At 35.4% G+C, this 26,165-nt stretch overlaps 1 protein-coding gene across 2 annotated transcripts in view; it reads right to left on the minus strand.

Annotated features, from left to right (window-relative positions):
• Positions 1-26,165, minus strand: part of Acss3 (acyl-CoA synthetase short chain family member 3) — a 172,797-nt gene that overhangs the window by 2,961 nt on the left and 143,671 nt on the right. For both annotated transcript variants that reach the window (XM_036169452.1, XM_036169451.1), the window contains 5 exons: positions 23,159-23,222; positions 13,956-14,037; positions 11,842-11,964; positions 874-973; positions 615-790 (listed from right to left, as the gene is read on the minus strand). In XM_036169452.1, coding sequence (XP_036025345.1) covers positions 615-790; positions 874-973; positions 11,842-11,964; positions 13,956-14,037; positions 23,159-23,222 — 545 coding nt within the window. The remainder of the gene's footprint in view (positions 1-614; positions 791-873; positions 974-11,841; positions 11,965-13,955; positions 14,038-23,158; positions 23,223-26,165) is intronic.

Below are 26,165 nucleotides of genomic sequence, written 5' to 3' on the forward strand. Positions count from 1 at the left end.
TTGTTTGTCTATTCTAAAATTCACCCAAATTATTCTTAATATTGTATTAAATTTTTAATGAAATTATAAAGCAGGGTTGGGGATTTAGTTCAGTGGTAGAGTGCTTGCCTAGCAAACACAAGGCCCTAGGTTCGATCCTCAGCTCAAAAAAAATTATAAAGCATATATAATGAAATATAGTAACATGCATTGACATCAAAACATGTATGTACTTGAATCAATCTAAAGTTTCCTAAGACAATTGTCTCTCTTAATAGTAGAAATAATTAGCACTGATGTATTAGAGCATTTTAGACTTCTCAAACACTTCAATTTCTCCTCATGGATGGTCATTAGTGATTATAGTGAAGCAATATATGCATTTAGTTCAAAGGAATGAATTTCTGAAAGTCTGTTTGAAATTTACAAAATTGCTAAAAGCAAAGTTCACACATCAGTTCCTATAAGCAAAGCATATGACTTTAACCCATATTTCTTTCGCAAACTCTCATTCTTACAGAGAATGAAGATAGAATTCATGATTGAAAACCTTAATTTAATAGAAATTTGCTTATGCCAAAACACACGGTGAAAATCACTTAAGGATTCAGCATTATAGATTCTGAATTACTTACCTTATATGGCTTGCCATTGACCAAGGCAGACAGTGTAGACCGTGGAATTTTGCCAGACCTCGTTTTGGGTAACTGTTTGACAAAAACTGCATTTCGAAAAGCAGCCACAGGGCCAATGCTCTGCCTAACATGTTTCACAATTTCTTCCAAAACTTGTTCTTCTGTTGCATTTATATCTAGGGAATAAATGAGCGCATAAGAACCAAATTAATGCCAATCATTCCGACCCAAATGGTCAGGGAAGACAAAGATGGCTCACCTTTTTTCAACACGCAGAGTGCTAAGGGAACATGACCTTTCAAAGGGTCTTCCTTGCCAACCACAGCACAGTCAGCCACAGTGCCATGGGAAAGGACCGACTGTAACAAGAAAAGCCATGTCTTTAGAATATATATTATTAGAATATAGATGCATATAATCTTAATATATAAAATAGGAAAATCATGAAATCCATAGCTGCTTTCCTGGAATTTCCTACAGGGTTACATCATTTCATCTGAAGCAAGCAGTTAGGATCCCCATGGTAGTTACTAAGGGCTGACAGTAACAAAGATAAATTGCTTGGGTTACTTGGAAAGTAAAGGAATTGTTTCTTCATCTTAATTGCTTATTAATGAAGTCAAAGAAAATGTGTTGTGTTGTGAGTATCATAAGTAAACAGAGAACATAGGCCTTCTCTAACAGGAAGCCTTTTGGGTATTTGACTGGATATCAGAGCTGTCTACTTATTAAGTGTACCTTTCAGAGGGATCCAAGGATGCCCCAAGATGAAGAAGTGAATTTATTTTTGAGGAATAATGGAGCATTCTACTCAGTGGGTGGATCCTTCCACCTCCAGAGCTTTTTTCCAGCACTTAGGGGAGATTTGCCATCAACAGAATCCCTGGTATCAGGTTATCACCACTGTAGGGAATAATTTCTATAGTGCTCACCCTAAGCTCTGTAGGTCATACAGAACAAAATAGTTATTTCTCTAGGATCATAGTCTTTTTACCATAGGAAATATAGATGCCTATGGTTAAATTATCTGCTTACGTTGGACTTAAAAAAATGTATGTGCAAAAGGCCTCCTTTGAGACTGATGTATATTTGAGTACTTCCAAATGTATAAGAGAGAATAGTCAATAATCTTGATACAAAGCTCATTCTCCAGAGCTTTTCACCTTCTATTCATTCATTTGAGAAATACTGGATGCTTTCTAAACTACAGGCTACTGTAACAGGCTCAGGGAAGAGCAAAAATGCATAGAGTATTGTACTGGGTCATTTTCTGTGGGTGACAGTTGTGTAGCTTGGGCAGTTTATGGGGCCCCTGGTAGTGGGATCAGGATTTATCCCTAGTGCACAAACTGCCTTTTTGGATCCCATTTCCTGTGGAGGGATACCTTGCTCAGCCTTGATACAGGAGGGGGGATCTTGGTCCTGCCTCAACTTGATAGGCCAGACTTTGTTGAGTCCCATGAGGAGTGGATGAGGTGGCTGGAGTTGAGAGAAAGTGAGTGGGGGAAGCAAGAGGAGGGGAGGGAGAGGGAACTGTATTTGATATGTAAAATTTAAAAAAAAATAAACTTTTATTTAAAAAAAATATTGGCTATCTTAAAGGAACTGAAATTTTTATGTGTTTGAATTTGTAAAGACTTTGGGACCTTTAAAGTTATTTGAGATCTTGGAGATGAATAATAAAGGAATGGTTATGGCTCAATAGTGGTGTATTTTAATGTCAAGTTAACAAGGAGTCAGTTGTACTGGGTGATTTTGTGTGTCAACTTTCATCAGAAGAAGGAGCCTCTGCTAAGGAAATTCATCCTTGAGATCCAGCTATAAAGCATTTTCTCTTTTAGTGATCAGTGGGGTAGATCCCAAGCCATAGTGGGTGGAGCCATCCCTCCCTGGGCTGGTGGTCCTGGGTTCTATGAGAAAGCAGGCTGAGCAAACCATGGAAAGCAAGCCAATAAGCAGCTTCTGCATCAGCTCCTGCCTCTAGGATCCTGCTATGTTTGAGTTCCTGTTCTGACTTCCTTCAGTGATGAACAGCAATGCTGAAGTGTAAGCCAAAGAAACTCACTCCTCTCCAATTTGCCTTTTGGTTATGGTGTTTCATCCCAGCAATAAAAATCCATAAGACAAGTATTTCATGGCTCTTAGTCTACCAGAGAAGAAAGATATTAATAAGTCATGAATGTTTAATTTTTATTACCATGTATCTATAAAAGGGATAAGGTATCCAAGGAAATGGATTATGTAAATGCAAGGTAACACTGAAGGTTGCTAATGTCACCCAAGGATATGGACCTCAAAGGCAGTTTCTCTTAGCATAAGACAATAAGAAGATATGGATAGACATTTATCAGGCACAGAAGAGGGGGCAAGGGAAAATATCAATAAAACTATTCAAGATCAATTCAGATCAGAGAGAAGTGAGTGAGGCTGGAAAGCAGAGAGCAGAAAATAACGATGGTAGCAGAGAAGCTGCTACTTCCTGAATGGGAGCTCTTTGGGGGATTTAATTCAATTTTTATTTTAGCTGTGCTGAAAAAAGTGCAGCAATTTCAGGAAGAAGAAATGTAAAGTCAGAGTGAAATTTTAAGGTATATATTTAGAGTAGGCATAGAATTACAATAAGTTAAGCAGAAAGTAGAAAATTCCCACATAGATCATGCTCTGATGTATACACAGCCTTCCTGACTCACCTGCACAAAAGTGGCATATTTGTTATGAATAAAAAACTAACATTGGAAATTGCCATTACTTGATTCCATAGTCTACACACTTGTGCATCTCTGTTATAATCTATAGGCTCTGACAATTTATGACATGTGTCACCACTGTACAATACACAGAATAGCTTATTTTAAAGTGCCCTGTTTGATCCACACTCTATTTCCATGAACCCTTAGTAACATTAATCCTTTTGCTCTACTCAAATTTCCTTTCACAGGCCCATAAAATTATGACAATATTGTTTCTATTTTCAGATTTGTTTATTTTTATACTTAGGAATAGGTTCCAAGAAACACAGACTTACTTTGATTTCAGTATGGCGAACAGCAAATTATTGAGGTCGGGAGGTTTCAGTTTAGACAGGGTAACATTCTGAGGGCCTTATAGTATACTAATGCTGGAGTAGTAGATTTAAAATGTCATATTAAGAAGCAAAGCACACAACGTATGACAGTATTTTGGGTCTGTGGCATGAATTACTAGAGGTATTAAGAAAAACCCTATGGTTTTGAACTTGGATGACGATTTGAGTTTGTTTTTTTCGGGGGGGGGGCGTTGCGTTGTTTTGTATTTTGTTTTGGGTTTTCTTTTAAGCTAGAAATTGTTAGGCTTAAGAAAAAAACAGCATATATTGCCTCGGAGACGTTCTCTTCTGATACCTTGAAGACACCTAAGTAGAGGAGTTGTATCCAGGGATCTGAGAGGACTCATGACCTGATTATCACTTTTAGATGTCATTCATGCAAAGATGGCAGTGGAAGCTGTAGACATAGATTGTATTATTTAGGGAGAAATAAGCAAGAAGAAAGTTTGAAGGACACAAGGAACACCAACATCTAATGGACACACATAAAAGAAGCACCTGGTAAAGTAGTAGTAGCTGAAAAGATGGGAGTAAAACAAAACACAACAGAATTCGGGATGTGCCACGTGGTGGTGTGTGTTGGTGTTTTATTATTTTCTCTCACAAAGCCATATTGACACTGCTTTCTCTTTTCAAAACTCTCAGAATACTCAATAAACACAAGATCCTTTGGTTTAGAAATCCAATGTGTGACCTCACAAAGTCCTGATTGGATACACAAATCATTACTGCATCCCTTCTCTGCACTCCAGGATTGTGTTTCCATGCGCACAGCTGTTAACTTCTACAAATGCAGAGAATGGTACATGTCAAATGAGTGCTTAAGAAAGGCACTTCTTATCTGTCTACACTATCTAAAGGCTCCTGTTACAGACATGCTGTGTAGTCTGTAAGCCAGCATATTCTGCCACGATTTCAGTTTCTAGTCTCAAAATGTTCCAAATAGCTTCACATTTTTTATAATCTTTTTTACTTTTATAGTCCGTATGTTGAAAATACAGAGATAACTCACTGCCTGATTTTTTTTTTTTTTTTTTGGTGGTTACTATAGTCTGTTGCCAGTCATGATAAAATTACATACCCCTAGTAAGTGGCATGTTGATTTGGTAGGCTAGATTATGTAATTTTGATTTTATGAATGAGAATGGCTATTTTCCTTAGCTAACGAGAGTTATTTTTTTTTTTATCAACAACGTGTTCATTGGTGCCCCAAGCCTCTACAACCTAGCTTTGTAAACTGCTGATATAATCTACTCAAATGATTTTCATTTAAAATATTATTCAGCTACTTTGTTGCCTACCAAGTATGGTGATGATAAATATCAAACTTCCACATCGTACTTTTTCCCATTTAACATTTAACTGCTTCGCTTTTCTATCTTTAAAGGGGGAACATTTTTAAATACTTAGGAAATTATTGATTGTTATTTTAAGTTGCAAGGTTAATTTATGAATAAATCACATAGTTCCCTGGAATATAATATCAAAGTATTTCATTCTATCTACTTAGATAAATTTTTAGTTTGTAAGATACAAAGTAGTTTTCTAGAGACATGTCAACACTAAATAAAATTTATTATAACATTGAATTTATGGTTTTCAACCATTTAATATGCACTATAAAGGAAAAGAGGAAGATTTCTAGATTGCTCTACTAATAATATTTTCATGGTAAGTAATGGTTTTAGATGGACAATTTAAAAGAAAAGCATCAAAATACATTTTGACAATATCTGAGAAAAAGAAGTTGAACAAAATCTTATGGGGAGGACAATGAAAGCCCTGTTTGTGCGTTGCCTCCACAAGAAGACAATGAACCATTCATAATAAACTTGCCTTAAGGACATAAGACAGGAGTACACCTGAAAACATGACTATCTTGATAAATGTCTGTTATTGTTGTTCCAAGTATGGCAATTTTTCTATATGTGTAAATAAATTTATAAGATCTTATTAAGTCCATGAGGTAACATACTCAGCTTTAAAGTTATGTTTTTAAAAATTCTACATATAAGCAACAATAAACAGACTCAATAAATTACATTTATATATTTAAGTGTGTGTGTGTGTGTGTGTGTGTAACAATAATAATCATAGAGAGGGTTGCCATGAATTTGAGATTTCAAGGGAGGAATGTGAGAGAAGTTAGAAGGTGTGTACATAAGAAAAGTTGGAGGGAATAAAGCAAAGGGGAAAGGATGAAATTTTAAAAATTATTTTAATGCTAGAAAAAAGTATTTCAGATCAATCCTCCTCCATGTGTTTCCGTGGGAACTGTTGTTCTCCATAGTTGGAAGAGGAGGATGCTTTTTCAGTTCCTCTGCCACTGAAATGCCCTCAGACAGGGTTGTAGAGATTCGTCTTCCCTGGATATACTCAGAGATATAGTAACTATTTAACCATAAAAGTTATTTAATACTAGGAGAAACTAAAATCGCCAGGGGTCTTTGGAGAGGACATAGCACTACATGAAAATATATTTGATTACCTTGGAGTCATCCTTAAAAATCACAAACATAATAGCTAACTTGGAAAACGTTGTACTTGACCAGAATATGCTTTCCTGGGAGAAACACACAAAGCCTCTGCCCCAGGCTTTCCTGGCAGTGTTTTGAGAATAGATTCCCATACTCCCAGGTATGTTATTAGATTAATTAACAAACTTAAATGTTTGCTACAAATGAAAGAATGGAGTCTGAGAGTCAATGTCTTTCACACAGACACTGTCCCCAGAAGTAAGAGAAAGAACATGATAGCTCCTGTTCACATTGTCTCACTAACCCCGAACTAGAACTTTTCAGTCACAATTTTCATGAGAACACTATGAACTTCCACCAAGCTTCTCAATTCTCCAGATCCTTGCTAGGCTTTCAAAGATTAATCAGTTTTTAAAATAGATCTTATTACTAAGTAGGCACAGAAGGCTATTTCATGTACCGGGATCTGCAAAAATTAATGTCCTTTTAAATTTATAAAAACTACTTGACAGCTCCATTTTCTTGTACAAAGAGTGGAAAGAACAGACTATTCTAAAATATTTCTGACAGTCATTTTCATAGACTGTCTCCTGATTTTATGTACACTAATTTAATACATTTAAAAATTTTTATTTAGTCCTCTAATTGTTTAACCAATACTAAATGGTAAGCCCTGAATTCATATAGACATAAGCAACACTAAACAATTTCTGAAATATATATGAATATGATTATATTTATGAACATAATATATATATATATATATATATATATATATATATGGAAAAAGAAGAGAAATATAAGAGAGTGGTTAAAGGGAGTAAAGGGAAAGAGGAACTGATATAACTATGAATAAGACAATAAAAAGTAAAAAAAATTAAAATGTTTTCATTACTAAAACTAGAATAAGATAGGTATTTTTTATCATATTAAAAAAACAGCAATTATTTTATTGAAGTGAATTTTTCAGTAGACTCAGAACCTTACATTCTTTTGAAATACACTAAAATGTAAGTTTTTGGTTGTCACAAATTATAGCCATTTCAAAACAAGATAATAGTAAAATAGCATTCAAAGGCATGTGCTGAAGAGTGTGTTATGAAAATCAGTTTTTACTAAAACGTACTGCAGTCTACTTTCTGAGAGTGTCAACATTCCAGCCTTGCTCACTGCAAACTTTGGAAACTAATAGTAAGTCTGGGCATATCAATGAGAGACAGTAAACATATCAGAGAGAACATGGCAGGCACATGCCATATATTAATTTTTAGGAGATTTTATGAGAAGCCAGAACATGCCAATAAGTCAGGAGATCCCAAACAAAAGGGGGGGGGGGAGCCAGGTGTGAAAAGAAGTGATTCGTTTCTTATTAAGCATAAATAGTCAATAAAAGTTAATCATTTATTTATATTGAGATAATTTAGAGTCAAGGGCTAAGAGATATTCTAAAATTCCATAACAATATTTCTGTTGGGAGTCAACAACTCTGGCCCATTTTCTTTATTTTTTCTACTTTATCTGCTTATTTGAGCTTGTCTACGTTCTGCTGTTGCACATAGTGAGAAGAATGTCAGCAGAAGCAGAAAATTCCCCAACATATAATTGAATAAGACAAGAGTTTTCATGCTAGAAGTAAGGAAACTAAGAACTTGGACTGATAAAAGCTATGCAAACATTGTTTGTCATAGTCTGATGAGCTAGGCTACAGGAAATGCATATGAATTTTGACACTAATCTTCTGGGAGCAAGAAATTAAAAACTCATGGAAGCAGAACCAGCATTTGACAGCACTTTGAAATAACACGAAGCAAAAAATTTCCATTTCAGGTTATGACAAAATGCTCCCATTTAATAACAAGGTATTATAATAGCACATGATGGACACATGTTCTAGGACATTTTATGATTTTTTTTTTATTCAAATACATCACACTGAGTAACTGACACTAAAGAAAAAAGTAAGGTCATCATTACAAGAAAAATTAAGCTATTAAGTTTGGCCTGAAGTCAGGCATGGCCATTAGAGAAGATGAACCTGCCAATTGAAAGGAGAAGAACAAGGCTTTTGAATCTTTTGATCCTGATACACGGAATTGTTAATCATATGAGTTCAAGCTTTTTCCTTCATTGAATTGCACTTTGTTTATTCCATATAATTGAAGAACTTTCTGGAGTTCTGCTATAGGAATTTTAAAAAATGGACTAAGAAGCCCTACTTTACCATTTTTAATTATAATGACATATAACCAGCTAAAATACCTATCAGAAGGTCCATGGGTACATAACACCTTTCTCAGTTGTAGACTTTTACATATAAATGGCAAAATTAAGGTCACTTCCAGTTTTGGGGGGCATTTTATGAAGCTCTCAGAAATGAACAAAATACAGATTACTTGCTATAAGAACAGTGCTCTAGAAGTTATGATTTTTAGCTAGTTTACAAACTACATTGTAAAACTGGTTGATACATTGTTCATTTTCTGTTGTCAATGTTTGATTTTTATTTTCATTATTCATTATATGCCGTGATGGACTTATAAGGATATTTTCAATGGTATTCATATATACTTTGACCATATTCATTACCCTATACCTTTCTGTTACTCCTTTCTGTACCTCCCACCTACTCCCTATTATATATATATATACATACATAATGTGTATCTTTGGCCTAGGCCGAAATGAAGGAACAGAAGAAGAAGAAGCCTTGAAGCAGGATTTATCTTTCCCACTCCAAATGAATACTACAAAAAAAAAAAAAAAAAATCAGGACCAGTTCCTGCCTGACGCCCAGACTCTCCACACTTCACACCAATTGAACATCAAGTAAGCTGAACCCCATTTTTCTCATGAAGAAGAGCACACCCCGTAGGAGGGAGAACAGGGTCTATCTACTCTGCGCTGAAAGCATAGAAAGGCTCAGTGTTTATTGCCTTCCCCATTAGGACCTATGAAGACCAAAACTGGATCTCTACTGACCCTCCCTGCTCTACCTTAGGACCTGCCAGGATTCACACTGACCCTATCTGTCCTCTCCCTGTGGATATCATACTTCAGGACACTGTGGAATAAATGCAGGTAACAGAATGGCCAAGTGCAACATCAGTCTATCCCATAGAAACCAGTTAGGGAGGAACAGGATGCCAGAGTGAATAAGGCTTGACATGTGGACTCTAGCTTTAAAGCTTTAAAGCCAAGTGCAGGTGTAGAAACCCTGAAATGAAATGGATCAGTTGATGGAAGCTCAGTGTGGAGAAGTCTGAGGGCTGAAAATTTCACCGAGAGCCCTCCCCTCAGAAATTTTGTGTTTCACAGCTGAGAGCAAAGGAGAATGTCCGAGATAAAAATCTCCTCATACTTCAGGTGTGAAAAGCATGATTTTGGTAGGTTTCGGAACAGCTGCCTGCTCTTCTATGTAAGGTGTACATTAACAAAAAAACAAAACAAAAGAAGCAACAACAATAACAACGAAAACCTTGCCACAGCCTGACTTGGTGGGTTTACATCATATCTAACCCAGAAACGGAAATGATTGATTCTAGCTCCTCTAGCCATCTGTTGGCATTTGCAACTCTCACTTACTTGTATTACATAGAAAATTTCATTCAATTCTCAAAGGCCAGAAAAATACACCTTAAGGACCTTCAGATTAAAAAAGAACAAAGAAAGTACATTCCCAAATATTATGTTTGTAAAAAGACTGTATCAATCTGGAAATTAAAAAAAAAAACTATTTAGAACTAGTTACCTATATTAAGCAAAATACCATAATACTTAAACCTTTAGAAAAGTCAAAATATTTACTAGCAATGAGTACTTGTAAACTATTTAAAATATATATTCTACCTTCAATAGTTAAACATCAAATCCTTGACTATGGATATGCCAAAATATGTTCACAAACTAAATTATGAAGACAAAATATGGAAGAGTATCTATGGCAATGAGGAAGTGCATAAAGCTTAGGGATTGCAAGGTGAAAGACATTTCGACATAAATTTTCCCAAGGCAATCTATAGACTTAATACCTATGGGTTTTGCTATAACAATCATTGGTGAATGGATTCATTATAGCCATAGAAAAGCTCATCGTGTCTATAAACATAGACGAGCTAGAGCAGCTAAAGTGATGTTGAGAAAGAGCACCAAGTGCAGAGAACATGCTATTTGACCTTAAAATCCTCTTTAAGGCTGCAGTATCAATCCAGCCTGGTACTGGAGAAATGACAGCCTCCTCAACTAATGAAATGGGTGAGCTAAAAACAGACCATTCAAGTATCATCAACTGATTTGTGGCAGACAACTTAAGGTGATTCAGTGGGGGGAAAGGAAAACAATACTGGAAAAAACATATCACTAATGTACTAATCAAGACATTTAAAACAAAGCAAGTTTATTTTTTTCAGACACTCCATCAAAAAAAATATAAGCATGGCGAATAAGCACATAAAGCTGCTCAACACTGCTAATTGTTACCTCAATGAAAAGTAAAACATATTGAAGTATTATTATCCACCTATTTGAATGGTTTAAAGAGCAATAACAATACAAAGTCCTACAAAAGAGAAGAAGAAACAATTGCCAAATGCTGTCAGTGGGTACAAAAAAAAAGGTACATCTGCTCAGGAAGAGTTTCGCAGTTTATCATAAACATACATAGGTGCACTCATATAATCTAGTAAATATACTGTAAGTATATAGGCTATAGCAATGAAATGTTACCCAAAGAACTTGAAATATATGTAATACTATTATAGGCAATTGTCTAAAATTAGAACAACCCATTTGTCCAGTGGATGAATAGATACATAAACTCATCAGGGAATCTGAACAATGCAATTCTACACAGGAATGTTAAAGAAACAGAATAATGAATACCCACAGCAACTTCAACAGATTACCAATGTATTATCTTATAATAAAGACCCTAGTCCCAAAAAGGTTGTAATACTGTATTTAGGTTACTTCTATGAAATTTTATGTTAGGCACAATCTTAGTAGCAAAGAAAAATCCAGGGTTGCCAAGAGTTATCATGGTCAGAATATAAAGATGATATTAAATAATTTAATAATAATAATTTAATTTAGTTTGCACTGTTGAAATTCCTTATATTCTATCTTCTGATGATGGATACAAGAATCTATACAAATATAAAAACTCAGAGTTTACACAATGAAATAGATTTACTCTATTCAATTAGAAAAATAAATAATAAAAGAACAATTTTGGATGCTTGTATAAATGACACTGAAAAAAAATTCCAAGGAATTGAAGAGTTAAAAAAAAAAGAAAATTAAATCACTTAAGAGTTTAAAGCAAGCATGATTATGAAGGAATATTAAACTATGATGCTAGAGTTGGTCAAGTATGTGGTAGCAAGCAGCAAATGCACATAGGTATTTGCACAAGGAACAAGTATGTGTAAGTGCTTAAAATTTCTCACCTAATGTGTAGGAAGGAAAGAGGAAGTCTGGATAGGATGAAAATCTACACAAGAGGAAGAGGCAGAGAGACACAGATAGGTAAAGGTTGGGGAGAGAAGAGCCTAGACTTTCTCACAAATGAATATTTGGTCAGTTTCCAGATGACTGAACCTCAGTATTTCCTCAGTTCACCACTGTTCATAGCCACTACTTGGTACAGAAGAGCAGTATTTATCAATACCTCTTCAATAGCACCTGCAGAAATCCTGTGGCCTGCAACATTTATTACATCATCCACCCGAGACATAACATATAGGTATCCTTCCTCATCCATATAGCCTGCATCCATAGTGTCATAGTATCCCTGAAAATAAGAATGTATATATTTAGTTAGCATGCAGTGGTAGGTAACAATATGATCATTTTCAAAGCTTAGTAAAATATAAAATGGGACATAAATTGATTTATTATGAGCACTTGACTTTTTTCACAAGCTTTGAGATTAAATTGCTTTTGGTTTTAAATCCTAAATAGATATTTTTGTGCCTCTAACAACCAGGAATAAGTTAAACTGTCCTTATATATGTTCAAGCTAAGTATTTGAACTTGGAATTCTAACATTTGCAAACCCAATTACTTTTTTTTTTTTAATGGAGATGTGATGGCTTAATATTTCTGATATATTTTGATGTGATAGGGATTTTTAATAAAGATCTCAAATTGTATCTATTTCAAAAACTTTCCATAAAATTACAGAAAGAAACTACTAGTTTATTGACTTTTATTGGGATTGAACTCAGGCCCCAGTTAAACTTAATAGTCGATATGAAATATAGTATTTCACCAGTCTCAAAGTAATGCATCTTTGTTGGTTTAGAAATCACAATATAAGGAAGAATCAAGGATTAAAAATTATGAAGAAAATGACATACTATTGTCTTTAATACTGCTAATTTATCTGATTCTTGTGTTTAAGCATAGCCTCTAGAGCAAACAAATGACTATTTGTATCTATTAACCTTTCTAACTCCTGATGGGATTCTCTCTGAAATTAGTTAATACAATCTTCCTACCAGACTTCAATGAACTCTACTAATTGGTGTGTATGGTGGATGGCAGATGGCTGTTCTTATTGCATATGGTAACAATGAGAGGCCACAGAGAGAAAGAGAAGGGCCCACTAGTTTGGTTCCAGCCTCAGCCCCTTCTCTTCTAACCTGCATGAGTTCTGAGTAAGTTGATTGACTCATGCTTTTATTAAGCCTGCAGCTGAGAGGCAGGAGGTCAGGAAATGAGGGCAACTGTCAAGGTACCTCATGTAGTTGAACCATGCAGTGGGGCTTAGAGGAAACTTCTGATCTTAAAGGCCATCATACTAAAACCAAGTGTACATATTGCTTGCCATCACTGGGTGATAATGAATTGTATCAGTACTCTGATGAATCACCTGTGGCCCATTGTATAGACTGAATTGGCTGACTGGAGTCAAGTCAAATGACAAATATTTCTGCCACACTCAATCAGGAGAATGTTTAATCTTAGCTGTTGAGGTCAGTTGACTCTGAGATGTCTTTCTAAAGAAAGCTATTTAATCCTTGTCATTTGTCTGGTTGAGTAGGGCATCCATCTTTCACTCACACACAATGAATCTGGCATGCTAAATACTTGGAGTCATGGTTTTTATGAAATTCTCATCGTTCACTCATTTTTACCTAGCACATAATAAGGACAAGGCAAGGATAGGGTACTGATGTGTACTATCCACAAAGTGTTGCCATGAACACAGCAGACATGACCTTGGTGTGGGGGGACAGATGAATGGCACAGTGACACACAGGAAGACAAGGTTTGTCATCTGGGTCACTGCAGCGAGGGACTGGCCTTTATGAATACTGTCTCTAACCTATATCTTTATTTTTTAAATGGTATTTTAAAATAAAAATATTAGGAAAGACAGTCAAAACTAGATAATATGAAAAATACATTAGATTTTATTCATATCATTAAATGCAGTGGGGTGTCCTAATGACCTTCTAGCTCTGAGTAGTTGCTTGCTCGCAGTCTGCACAGAGGATTCCAGTAAAATATCCACAATTATTACAGTCCAATACTACTGGATTAAATTTTTAAATATTCTGATATTTGTAGTTAATAAGAGTGAATGAAAACTTTGTGTGTGTAGAAACTGGTTTGCATAATTCTGACCTGGCCATTATAATCCATGAGACCTGGAAACTGGTGTGTATAAACTTAAAGAGTTCTTTTTTATCTGTGATACTAGAAGTATGTTGCTTAAGTTAAAAGGCAAAAAAAAAATTAGCACACAAAAAAATTAAGGTATTTTAAAGCTCTCACAGGAAATTTCTCAAAGTACAAATGCTTGAAAGCTTCCTGATTCTTCCAGAGTCCTGAGAAAGCCCCAGGTGGTAATGGCAACCTTATACAAACACAGAGAATATAAAATTAGTATGAATAAAAAACAAAGACAATCAATAACTATTAAAATTATCTTACCTTGTGCTAAAATAATGAAATTTCTCGTACAAAGGCAGACCATTAATTTGCTGGGAAGATGATGTTTAATTATTTACGAATTATTATAGTTTCTTAATAGGACACATACACACACAAAATTGAAATACTAATAAACACTATTTCAGTGAAAAACATAACATCTGGATATTGAACAAACAATGTAAGTGAATTATTTAAGGAAACACTTCTATTATAGGATTTTTTTTCTTCAAAAAGTACCATTGTATTGATTTTCCACTTTGTCCTCATAATTGAATATTTTCAATTAGGTAGTAAGTATACAATCTTATCTTTGCAATCCTTATTCCTCCCTCCCATTTGAAGGTTCCTTTCAATGAATATTCTTCTTTCTTTTCATGACCATCAAGTCCTTTATATTTTATAACTCCAAATGAACTCAAGGAAACATGGCGCATATGAATTATAAGGTTCTAAATTTCTTTTATATATAACCAATCCCACACTTCATTCTGTCCTCTACACTATCAAATTAGTGTTATTAGCACAGAAAGGCTTAACCTCATTCTATGACCAATCTAATCTGTGTTTGTATAAATCTGAACAAATTTTTACAGTCCCTAACAAGGTACGCCTATCAACAGATTCAAATAGGTTTTTTCTGGACACAGAAAAGTTTTAGAAGCTTTATAGTTTAGAAGTTTAAATCAGATACAACATGACGATTTTCAAGTCAGTTAAAATAACTTACCAAGCCAAGTGTTGATGTAACAATTTTATTACTGAGAAAAGTGGAAGTAGAGCAGAGAGGGCAACAGCCCACAGGAGGCCACGTGACACCTTCGCCCCACACATTGTTTTCAGTGCCAAGAAGAGGGAAGGGGGCCCGGGATCAGAAGGTCATCCCAACATCAGGCATACATGGCGCTGAATTTTAATCCCCTAAGTGTCAGAAAATGACCATACAGGTGGGAGCCGCTGTGATTACCTCTGTGTGCATCCCAGCTGGCTCTTTCCTTTTCCACCAAGTTTAGCCAACCCGTGGTTAGCTCAACTTTTCCCTTACTAGGGCTTTTAATAAAATAAAAATTTAAAAAAGGGGGGGGGGGGGATAAGGGAATATGCTATGACTTCAAGACATTATGTCATTACAGAAAATGCATGAGAAAGCATTTAGTAATCCCCAAAGGCAAAACAAGAGCAAACGCCACGGAAATGCTGACTCATGGCTACCGCTGCAGCCCTTACCAGGACGGCTCACCACTTAATCTGTTTAAAGGCAGCAGGCTGAAGGTGATAAGGCCCCTAGGCCCTTCCAAATGGCTTCACCACACTAATCTTTCCGAATCGTAATTCTGCTTTATCAGTTTGTTTCAAATCGGCATGTTAACATTTTGCAAAAAGGAATAAAAGTCAATTTTAAACGCGGAACTAGAACATGAAAATAACAACGTCTAATAATCAAGTTAAGGGCGCCACTGAGATGCCAAAAGTAGAGAAGTAAAACAGACTTTAAGTGGAAAATCAAATTCCACAAAGAGCCGGGAGGAACAGCAATGATGGGCAAAGCAGATTATCTTAAATAAAAGAGAATAAAGCCCGAGGCGGATTCACACAGAAGAGGTCACTTTCAATTTCTCCCACAAAATATATCAAGATATGGATCCCTTTCTAACATTCCTAATATCATTTTTTTGGATAGACACATAGTTTTAAGACATACTTCTTTGTTACTTTTTGAGAAAAAGAGAAAATAAAGCTGGAATAATAAATGATGACTGACATCCACATTGGTGTAAGGTTAACCGAGAGTTAAGGTATATTGGTACATAGGAATGTGGCCCCAGATAGTTACACAAATATTCCCCATAATGAGAGCTGCACATATTGAAGAACATATTGCTACACATGCATCTCTCCTACTGCATCTACAGGAAAGGAGAAATTCTGTTTCATAAGCCTTTGCACAGCTTCCCTACAATCCCCCCTCCACACACACACACACCTCACTCATCTCTCTTATTCTATCTAATGAAGCTCCTGTCCAGGTTTCCAAATGAAACACGCCCCCCGCCCCTTCCCTTTATGGCTGCATCATGTTAGAGCTTCACATATATCTTTTGGTCTAACGTTCTCTCTTTCCTCTGGAATCCTGATTTATGGCCTTCTTGTCTAGCACACCTCATTCCCGAAGAAAATCTTGAATTAGGTGTCAGCCTCCTCTCAGGACCAACAGTTGCTGCTCCCTCGAGTTTTATTTAACTCAGGATGTAGAGAGGCAGGGAGTTCGAGTTTTGTAGCTTCAGAAGTAGAGCCATCATTGATGATGTTGATCAAAACAATGTTGGGTCAGGTAGTGTGGCTAATGTCTGTCATCCAAACCCTTAGAAGGTAAAGGCAGGATAACTGGTAATTCAAAGGCAGCCTCAGTGTATCACACACACACACACACACACACACACACACACACACACACACACACAGAGAAACCAAAGAAGTAAATACCAATTCTGTGTCTAAAATCTAAAAGTTTGAAGATAAGCGCACATGGATATGTGTCTCAGTAAGTATAAAAGGCTTGGAGGTCAGTGGGATGATCAAGAGAGTTTATGGAAGAGGAAGAAGAAAACACAAGAAAAGCAATATACAAAACAGGAAGAGTTAGAACCAAGAGATCATAGTATTTATGGTAAGTAGCCTGAAAATACTAATGATGACCAATTTTCCACAAGCTTAAATGAAAGACCGACTTTGCTACTTTAATAGATTCTAAATTTAATAATGACACTTTGTATTTAAGTGAAATATTTTGAATTTTTTAAGGATTGTCGTTTCTGGCATGTAGCCAGATAACAAAAGAAGGGACTTTAAAACAAGAATGAATGGAGTATCTAGGAACTTTACCTTTTTTGTTTTTAAGACACATCTCACTGTCTGACCTGTAACTCCACATATAGACCAAGCTAGCCTCAAATTCAAGAGATCCACCTGCTTCTGCCTCTGCCTCTTGAGTGCTGGGATTAAAAGCATGTGCTACCACATCTGGTTTGCACTATACTTAAATGTATGTACTGTACTTAACGAGGAGAGATGTTGGTTCATGGTTCAATGCAGGAAGTGGTTTATGGAGAGAATATGAAAGTATGAAAAATGAAAGAGCATCAGAGGAATGATTCAACTGTTATATTCGTTCACAAATTCACACTGGTGTTAAATCATGTGTTCATTTCCTTCATTAATTTACTTGACTTGCTCTTTCCTCAGTACTTGCTACCTCCCACCCTGCATGTCATGCATTAATAATACAATAATGTAAACTATGATCTCTGATGCCTGGAGATTATGCCATAAAGGGAAATGTAAAAATTTAGCATTTTAATAATACAGATAGGAGAAAGTCTATGGTTAATGATGCTTTCTCCATTATTATTATATTATATGATATATTATTATACTATATCACTTCTTCAAGTGAGTTAAATAATGTAAAGTGAAGAAGATTTTATAGCAGTAAATTGAACTCTGCATTTCTAGAAGCTTACAGAATGAAATTTTATATCCCTACTTAAGATGTGTATTGCTAGAAATAACAAGTGTGGGTGTCTGAAGTCAATTAAATACTTCAAGAAAACAGCTTAATTGTTCACAAGTCCAACACTATTTTGAGATGAAGGAGGAGAATGCTCTCTGATTCGCGCTAACAGGATGTGATATTTCAATACATTCAGATGTTTTTCTTTGATTATTGAAAAACATGTCTAAACAGAGACCCATGAGGAAGTCTTATAATAACACTACAGAAAAGCAGAGAAGTTTCAGAGTTGAAAATATTTGTAATATATACATATATTAAGACGATAGATAGACCATAGATATATAGATAGACACATAGATGAAGCATTAGATCCAGACAGAAGCCATATGCAGACAAGACAGAGACACCTTTTCTTTGATAGTATTCCAAATAATTTTTTTGACCTTATTGATATCTTAAATATTATCCAGCATGAAGTGCAATTCTTCCCTCTGTAATAATGGTACAATGGTGTCTCTTGCTGATGTCTTACAAAATGAACACTTTCTACAGCTACAATGAATAGAACATGCTGGGCTGGAAGGAAAGAGAGGTAAGAAAATAATCAAAGGACTTTGTTATTGTCATTTTCCTCCTTCAAATTCTACTACCCTGGATGCTTGCCCTAACTCTTGCAAGCAGAGTGAAATTTCATTTTGTCTCTCTTTCTTTTTTCTTTTCTCTTCTTTTTCTTTTTCTTTTAGTAGTTCATTTCAGGTAACACCCTTTCCAAAGAGACCTACTGAATGGGAAAAGAAACAGCAATAGAGAAGGCACCAGTGGTTCCTGTGTGAGAAGACCAGAGTGTTACGAGATCATTAAAAAGCAAGACCAGAATCACTTGGTGAAGATGGTAACCACGTCCTGAGTTATCTGAAATACAAAGCTCCCCTTCTCTGATGCTTCCTAATCCCCTTGAAGCATGCACTCTATTCTCTATTCTTTTCAGAAAACCCGGACTTCAGAAATGAAGACCTAATCTCTGTTTCCTGGATAATTCTGGAATCAAACACTCTCATGGCCCTCTTGGTAATGCCTACAGGGTACAGGGTGAAGGGTTTCTTTGTGATTTGAATATGAAGTTATTTTTTATTTCTAGATGAGAAGAGCTAAAAATATTTTCTTCTCTCTGTATGAACCAAGACTGAGTAGGTTCTAGCTGTGCTATTACTAATGCTACTTTTTGTTTCATGTCAAAATTTAGGTAAATGCCTATCTCTTCACCTCCCCAACAGTGTTATCACAGGGCCAATAAAGGACCACACTAAAACTAGGATCTGAGATTTAGAGGAGAGCAGAATTATAACCCTGTGCATACTTGATTTTAGTCACAGGATATAACCAAAGGAAGCTCTCCTGGTGCTTTCCCCAGATGTGGGCACTCTAAATGAATAGCTGCTGTGAAAGTGTCTCAATGTACACAAACATCATTAAGGGTCAGGAGTTCAATATCCACAGAATGAGAAATTGGCAGACAGCGAAGTAAAAGCCATTCAGACAATTTCACCCTGTTCCTTGTCATCCTCCCACTGCCCCAGGACAAGGTCAGAAGAACACAGAGGGAGTGGGTAAACCATACTTCCCATAGCAGCAACAGACCTGGTCAGAAAAAAAATATGTATGCCCCTGAGAAAGGAAGAGTCAGAGACCAATGACTTTAATAACCGTGAGCACTGTGTTTGGAAGGAAGGCAATTGCAGTGAAAATCTTCTTAAATGCACTGCTCTCTGTTGTCTGGAAATTACTGACTCACAGTTTTATTTCTGCACATTAGGACTCTGGATGCAATTATAGGAGCACCTTCTAAAATTCATGAGCATTTTGTATTCATAGCAACGCATACACCATAACTGTCGCACTAAATTAACTGGCTGCTGTATGCTTCAAAATCAAAAGAATTTCTAACAGCCATGTGGACGTGAATTTTCTCTTCTAAGAGAAATGTAAATTCTATAAATGATGAAATTAATTGGCACTGAAAAATAAAGACACAGGAATACTGCTCATTCGGTCTTAGGGCCCACAGTAGTTTGACCATCACTAGAATGCTTTCTGATGTGGTCGCTCATACAGAAATGACTTCTATAATGCTATAATTGGTATATGACAAATGGAAGAATGTAGGATGATAAGTAGGTTTGGGCTCTTGATTGATTTTTCCACGTGATACTGCTTCTAAACATGAAACCATCCTACACATATACGTCAAGCAAACATTGGAGTGCACAAAAAGTTTCCTGTTGATAAATTAAGTTTATTGGTATGGCTAGTGAAATGTGAATATAAAAGTAAGTTTATTAACAAAACCTTCCAAAGATGTTTGGTTAATGAGAAAAATAAGATGTCTGTGCTCATTTTTCCTCATCTGCTCTACCTTACACATCTGTTATAATATTTTATTTTCAAATATATAGTTTCACCATTAACCAAAGGAGGAATCCATCTCTATCACATCTTGACACATTACATCTTCATAAATTATAATGAAATCTAGAGCTCAGAATCTATGTACTAAAATTTCTGTTTAAGGAAGCAAGTGGAAGACACCATTCTTCATTGGTACTATTTTAAGCATGGAATGTTTTTAGGCAAAAGCCCAGTTACCTTCAAGGACTTAAATGACACTAGAAGCCATAGGAAAAGTTGTAGTTTTTGAATAATATTACTATATTTTAGCGCTTCTGTATTCATGTATAGCACAGCCACCCATAGTTAGAGTGAGGGGACGTATAATTGGTTTAAAAACTGTGAGTGCCTTAAATGTCACCACTGAGATCATGAAAAAATGTTTTTGATAGGGATGATTCATTTAAAGTTAGGTTATATAAAGTTTCATGCTGCTACAGAGTTTTTGAAGTTTAAAAAAAATGTCCTTCCATAAATTAAGCTAGCATCTACCCAAAATAGGCTCATATTTTCTCCAGCAAGACTTGCTCTCTCTCTCTCTCTTTTTCCCTCAAAAGGTTATTATATAATAATAATTGTTATCAGCTTCAGTCTGATTTAAAGAAATATGTTTTCCTTAGAAACTTGCAGTGTTCATACACACACACACACACACACACACACACACACACACACACGTAACTTTCATTATACATTCATCTCTTGGTGCATGTCTAGGTTGATTATAGTTCTTTGCTAGCGTAAATAGAGCAGCAGTAAACATGGGTATGCAATTGTCTATAGGATAGGGTGTAGAGTTCTCTAGGTATGTACCCAGGAGAGAAATAGTTAGGTCATATGGTAGTCCTATTTTTAGTTTTTAATATGATTTGAAGAAATGTGAATACAACCAGAATATTTAATAATAAAATTTTCCATCTTTTTGGATGTACTACATCTAAAAAGGTAACATAATTCTTACATAGTTATTGATAAGAACAGGGGAAGAAAGGTTCTTCTTATCTAGTCTGTTGTGAAAGGACTTGTTTTTAAAGAACAAGATTTAAACCGGGCAGTGGTGGCTCATGCCTTTAATCCCAGCACTGTGAGGCAGAGGCAGGTGGATCTTTGTGAGTTCAAGGCCAGCCTGCTCTACAGAGCGAGATCCAGGAAAAGGCGCAAAGCTACACAAAGAAACCATTGTTCAAAGTAAAAAAAAAAAGAAGAAGAAGAACAAGATTTATATGTTGTAAGCTTTTATATGAATGTATTATATTTTATGGGGCTTAAAATAATTCTACATTGAGAAATATATTCACTTAACTATTTCAAGTAAATGTAAAGCTTTTCATGTATTTTTATTATAGGAAGGGAACCTTGTACCATCTGAAAATGAAAGTCATAGAATTCATTCAGTAGAAATAAGTTTTAAGGCAAATCTTGTTTTAGTTCTGACATGCAATATGCTTTACTCAAAGCAACTCATCCTATTAAAGTCTGTTGCTTCAGACATATAAATAAAGATGTGAAAATTATGTTAATTAGAGGAATGAGGCAACCTGTATAAATTATTTAAATGTCACAGATTATGTGGCTACCAATTTAATCAACTGCATTTCATATTCTACTATCATAATGATTTTACAGTATTTTATAATCAATGTAAATTAAAATATTCTCACTTCAAATTTCAGCATTTTTGCCAGTTAATTGAACAGTGATGGAAAAAATTTCAAGAAACTGTGGTATTTACTGTTGTGAGAAATTTAGTAATATGCTACACATTGATTCAATAATTTTACATTCACTTACTCAACAAAATACAGATGATCTGAAAAAGAGAAAAAACGAAACCAAAGATATATACAATACAGCATTATGTGTAATCATAAATGTGTAAAAAGAACTTAGTTTTATAATAGAAGTAAAAAATATAAAGGACAAGGAAAAAGATAAAACTGCTTTTAAGACAGAATTAAGAGACAACTGTAGCCCATAAAACATTTTACTGAGTCAACAATACAAACTGGTTTCAAGAATGGACAGTAATATTCAATCACAAACTGGTTCATGATGTAACGTTTCGTGTGTGTGTGTGTGTGTGTGTGTGTGTGTGTGTGTGTATGCTTAGCTAGTATGTGAGTATCTTAGAGTTCATTTCTACAAACTTAATGATACAGATAAAATATTGGATATGTCCCCTTAATAGAATAAAACATGACATTTATAAGCGACTGTCACTGTAAAACACTGAACTGTTTTTCATTAACATTTTCTTTATAGGTACGAGTAGATGCTGAAGTCATGAATGAATGATCCAGTGTACAGAATACACAAGCTGCTGGTAACATAGATGTTTGTTATCATTATCAAATATAAAAATGGATATCATGCACTTTAAAACACTAGCAGAAGAGTAGGTTGCATGTATCAGCATGATACAAGCCCCTGTGTGCTGTACACACTACAGAGATGTAAGCAGGTAGAAGGAGTTTGCCTCAAAATCCTACAGGAGCACTATCTTATACCTAGTGTGTCTAGCACGGGTGGATCTGTCACCAGGACTGTACATTGCAAAATTAGTGGTTGTGTTGCTGAGAGAAGGCAGCACAGAAACTAATTGCTGTTTTGTATTTTTCTTTTCCTTTTGGAGATTATAATATAATTACATCATTTCTCGCTTGCCTTTCTTCCTTCTAAACCCTTCCACATAAGTCTCTTTACTCTTTCAAATTCATGCCCTATTTATATATATAAAAACCAAGATATAATCTGCTCAGTGTGTGTAATGTTACTTGTATATATGCTTCCGGGACTGACCATTGGTTTTATTTTGTGTTTTCTATATACAAAATATTTTCATCATTTATGCATTATTTGTCTCATGAGAAATGGTTATGTTAAAAGAACAAGATTTGCCATTTTAAATTTTAATCTGAATATGTTGTATGCTATGGGGCTTCCCTTTTAAATTACAATTGAACTGGAATAATTATCAGGCAAAAGATACCTCACCAGTTGTAATACCAATGCAATCAATCAGTTTGATCTGAATATATCCAGTTTGTTTTTTCTTTTAAGTGGTCAGGTTAAAATTTTTGCTTACTTTACCACAATATTTCCTAAGCTTCGAGCCTTCAGTTTTTGCATGTTGTCATCCAAAATCATAACTATAAAGAAAAATATGAACACAAATTTAAATACAATTTTGTGCACAAATACTAACCCTCAAATTTCAAATATTTTCCCATATTTCCTAAATTCAGTCCTAAAGTTTCTAAATCAAAACATTATTTGTATTCCTGTAAGACCATGAAGATATGTTAGTAAGCTAAACTATGTCTTATAAAAGTATAAAAGGGCAGGCATTTTACATTTAGCAAGATAGTAAATTTCCCCAGAACCTTCCTAAAATAAATATGTATGTTTAACAGCCCCACAGACTTATTTTTTATGGTTATGTCCATGTAAGAATATTAACCATATGTTTATCTTTCATAAACTAAAGGATGTAATTTAAAAATACAGCCAAATATACATACAATAAAAACGAAGTAAGCATATCCATTTGTGAGATGTAAATTAGCTAAATTTATGCTTCCAGATATTATTCCAATATTTTCTGTGATGTCCTGATAAAATATGGAAAGTGTTCGATAGCAAATCTAGTTTCCACATTATAGTATATCAATCACAAAAATGAATTATAATCATCTAGATTCTTTATGTAAATTCCTTGTGTTGCTTTATTCATGTAGGCCATTCCTAAGTAGCCATGGGAAGACACTAACCCAAGATTAAATTAATCACCTGGAATTTTTCATAAAGAAAGGCTTCCTTTCGTTTCTCAATGTAGCTTGTAATTCTTTGTATTATGTTATGCTTTGAAAGTTCTGTATAACCATAAAAACAAACCAAAAATATATCAGTCATAAAGTCCCTAGTTCCTCAAGTACAGTAGTGTAATCCTTCCTCTGAAAACCAGTGGTTTTCAGACAGTGAAGAGTTTCTGCATTAAGGTGAGACATCAAAGTTTCTGCATTAAGGTGAGACATCAAAGTTTCACCCTTTCTTACAACTGGGTATAAAAATGTACCAGATATACTAAGGGGAAAATGTGTTGAACATCTCCCACAATTGGCAGCCCCCCCAAAATGTCTCAACACAAAGCCAGTTTTCTGATCAAAGAAAGAGGGGGACAACCGTTCACATGAAGGATTCAATAGATACGAGCTCTTTTTCCCATGGCAAGAGAAGTTCAGACTTCACAGAATTATAAAACACATATCTGCCCACCATAAAAAAAATGCAACACGACTGTGCGAACATGAGCTGAACAAGGACAATAGCAACAGATGTGCTAAAGTGGACAGAAAGTTTATGAGGCTTCAAAGGTACGTCAAGAACTACAGATAACCTAAGCACACTGAGAGTAGGAGAGCTAGTCTTCTGCAGAGAAGAGCTCATAAATTGATTATGCAACTCCAAGTGGTCAGCCTTGAAATTATACATGTCTTAGGGTTTCTATTGTGGTGATGAGACACCATGACCAAAAAGCAACTTTGGCAGGCAGGGGTTTATTTTGCTTGCAGTTCCATAACATTTAATTATACAAAGCAGTGAGTGTAGGAACTCAGGCAGGTTAGGAACCTGGAGGCAGAAGCTGATGATGCAGAGGCCATGGAAGGGTACTGTTTACTGGCTTGCTCCACATGGTTTGCTCAGCCTGCTTTCTTTTTTCTTTTTCTTTTTTTAATTTTCTTTTTTTATTTTATTTATTTAATTTTTTTTTTTTTTTTGGTTTTTCGAGACAGGGTTTCTCTGTGTAGCTTTGCGCCTTTCCTGGATCTCGCTCTGTAGACCAGGCTGGCCTCGAACTCACAGAGATCTGCCTGCCTCTGTCTCCTGAGTGCTGGGATAAAAGGTGTGTGCCACCACCGCCCAGCCCCCTGCTTTCTTATAGAACTCAGGACTACCACTTTAGGGTTGGTATCACCCACAATGGACTGGGCCTGTAGTGGGTAGCCATCCCAGCCTTGGCCTGGAAGTTCCAACCCCCACTGAGGCTTTGGTAATGGTCATGCCCACAAGGCGGGGCTGAGGGAGGAAGCTGAAGACCCAGGATTGAGAGGAGAGGCTTCTCTTGGTTCCAGGACCCTGGACGCTGGAGGTAGACCAAGCAGAGTTCTCCAGAGAACACTGCCCGACTGCGCCACACCTTTGCCAGACCCTGCAACCTATCCCTTCATTTGTAAGTTACCCCACAAAATAAACCTCTCTTTTAACTACGTGGAGTGGCCTTAATAATTAAACCAATACTGGGCCCTTCCCCATTGATCATTAATTAAGAAAACACCCTACAGCTGGATCTCATGGAGGCATTTCCTCAATTGAGGCTCCCTTCTCTCTGATGGCTCTAGCTTATGTCAGGTTGACATAAAACTAGCGAGTACATAACATTAAGCTGAGTACCACTGAAATTGGCTTTTCCTCATAAATATAGTAGACAAAATTGTGTCACTTTATGTAAATTACATATAAAACCTTTATATATTAAATACATATAAATATGTGTATGTATATCATATAACCTTTATGCCTGATTTCCCTTTTTTGCACAGTGAATGTCTGAATCTATATCAATTTGGTTTCCCTGGCTGCTCTGAAATGTTTGTGGCACTAACAGGTGATATTTCATTACATATTTTATGTTGTGGGGATTGTGTGACTGATAGGCTCTATAACATCACAATTCACCAGCCCTAGAAAGCCATACAATCATAATAGGCATTTAAAATTAAGAAAACTGAACGTTAAAAAGCTTAAAAAATTTGTAATTAAGGACGGGAGTCCCACAGAAATTATTTGGTTATAACAGCCACGTATAGTAGTATATAATTACAATAAATATGAAAAATATAAAATATAAAAATAAATATAAAAATCAAATATTGGGAAGATATACTATTGTTATATAAATCCCACAGTAAAGAAATATTTCTTTAAAATCTTTTACTCTGTATTTAATTTTAGCCAACAAAATTGAAAAACTTTTTCACCATTTTTCAAAAGCACTGTGGAAGAAGCTATCAATTTTTTGTTAATGAAGCAAT

The sequence above is a fragment of the Onychomys torridus genome, chromosome 20 (genome assembly GCF_903995425.1).
Source record: "Onychomys torridus chromosome 20, mOncTor1.1, whole genome shotgun sequence".
Classification (NCBI taxonomy): Eukaryota; Metazoa; Chordata; class Mammalia; order Rodentia; family Cricetidae; genus Onychomys; species Onychomys torridus.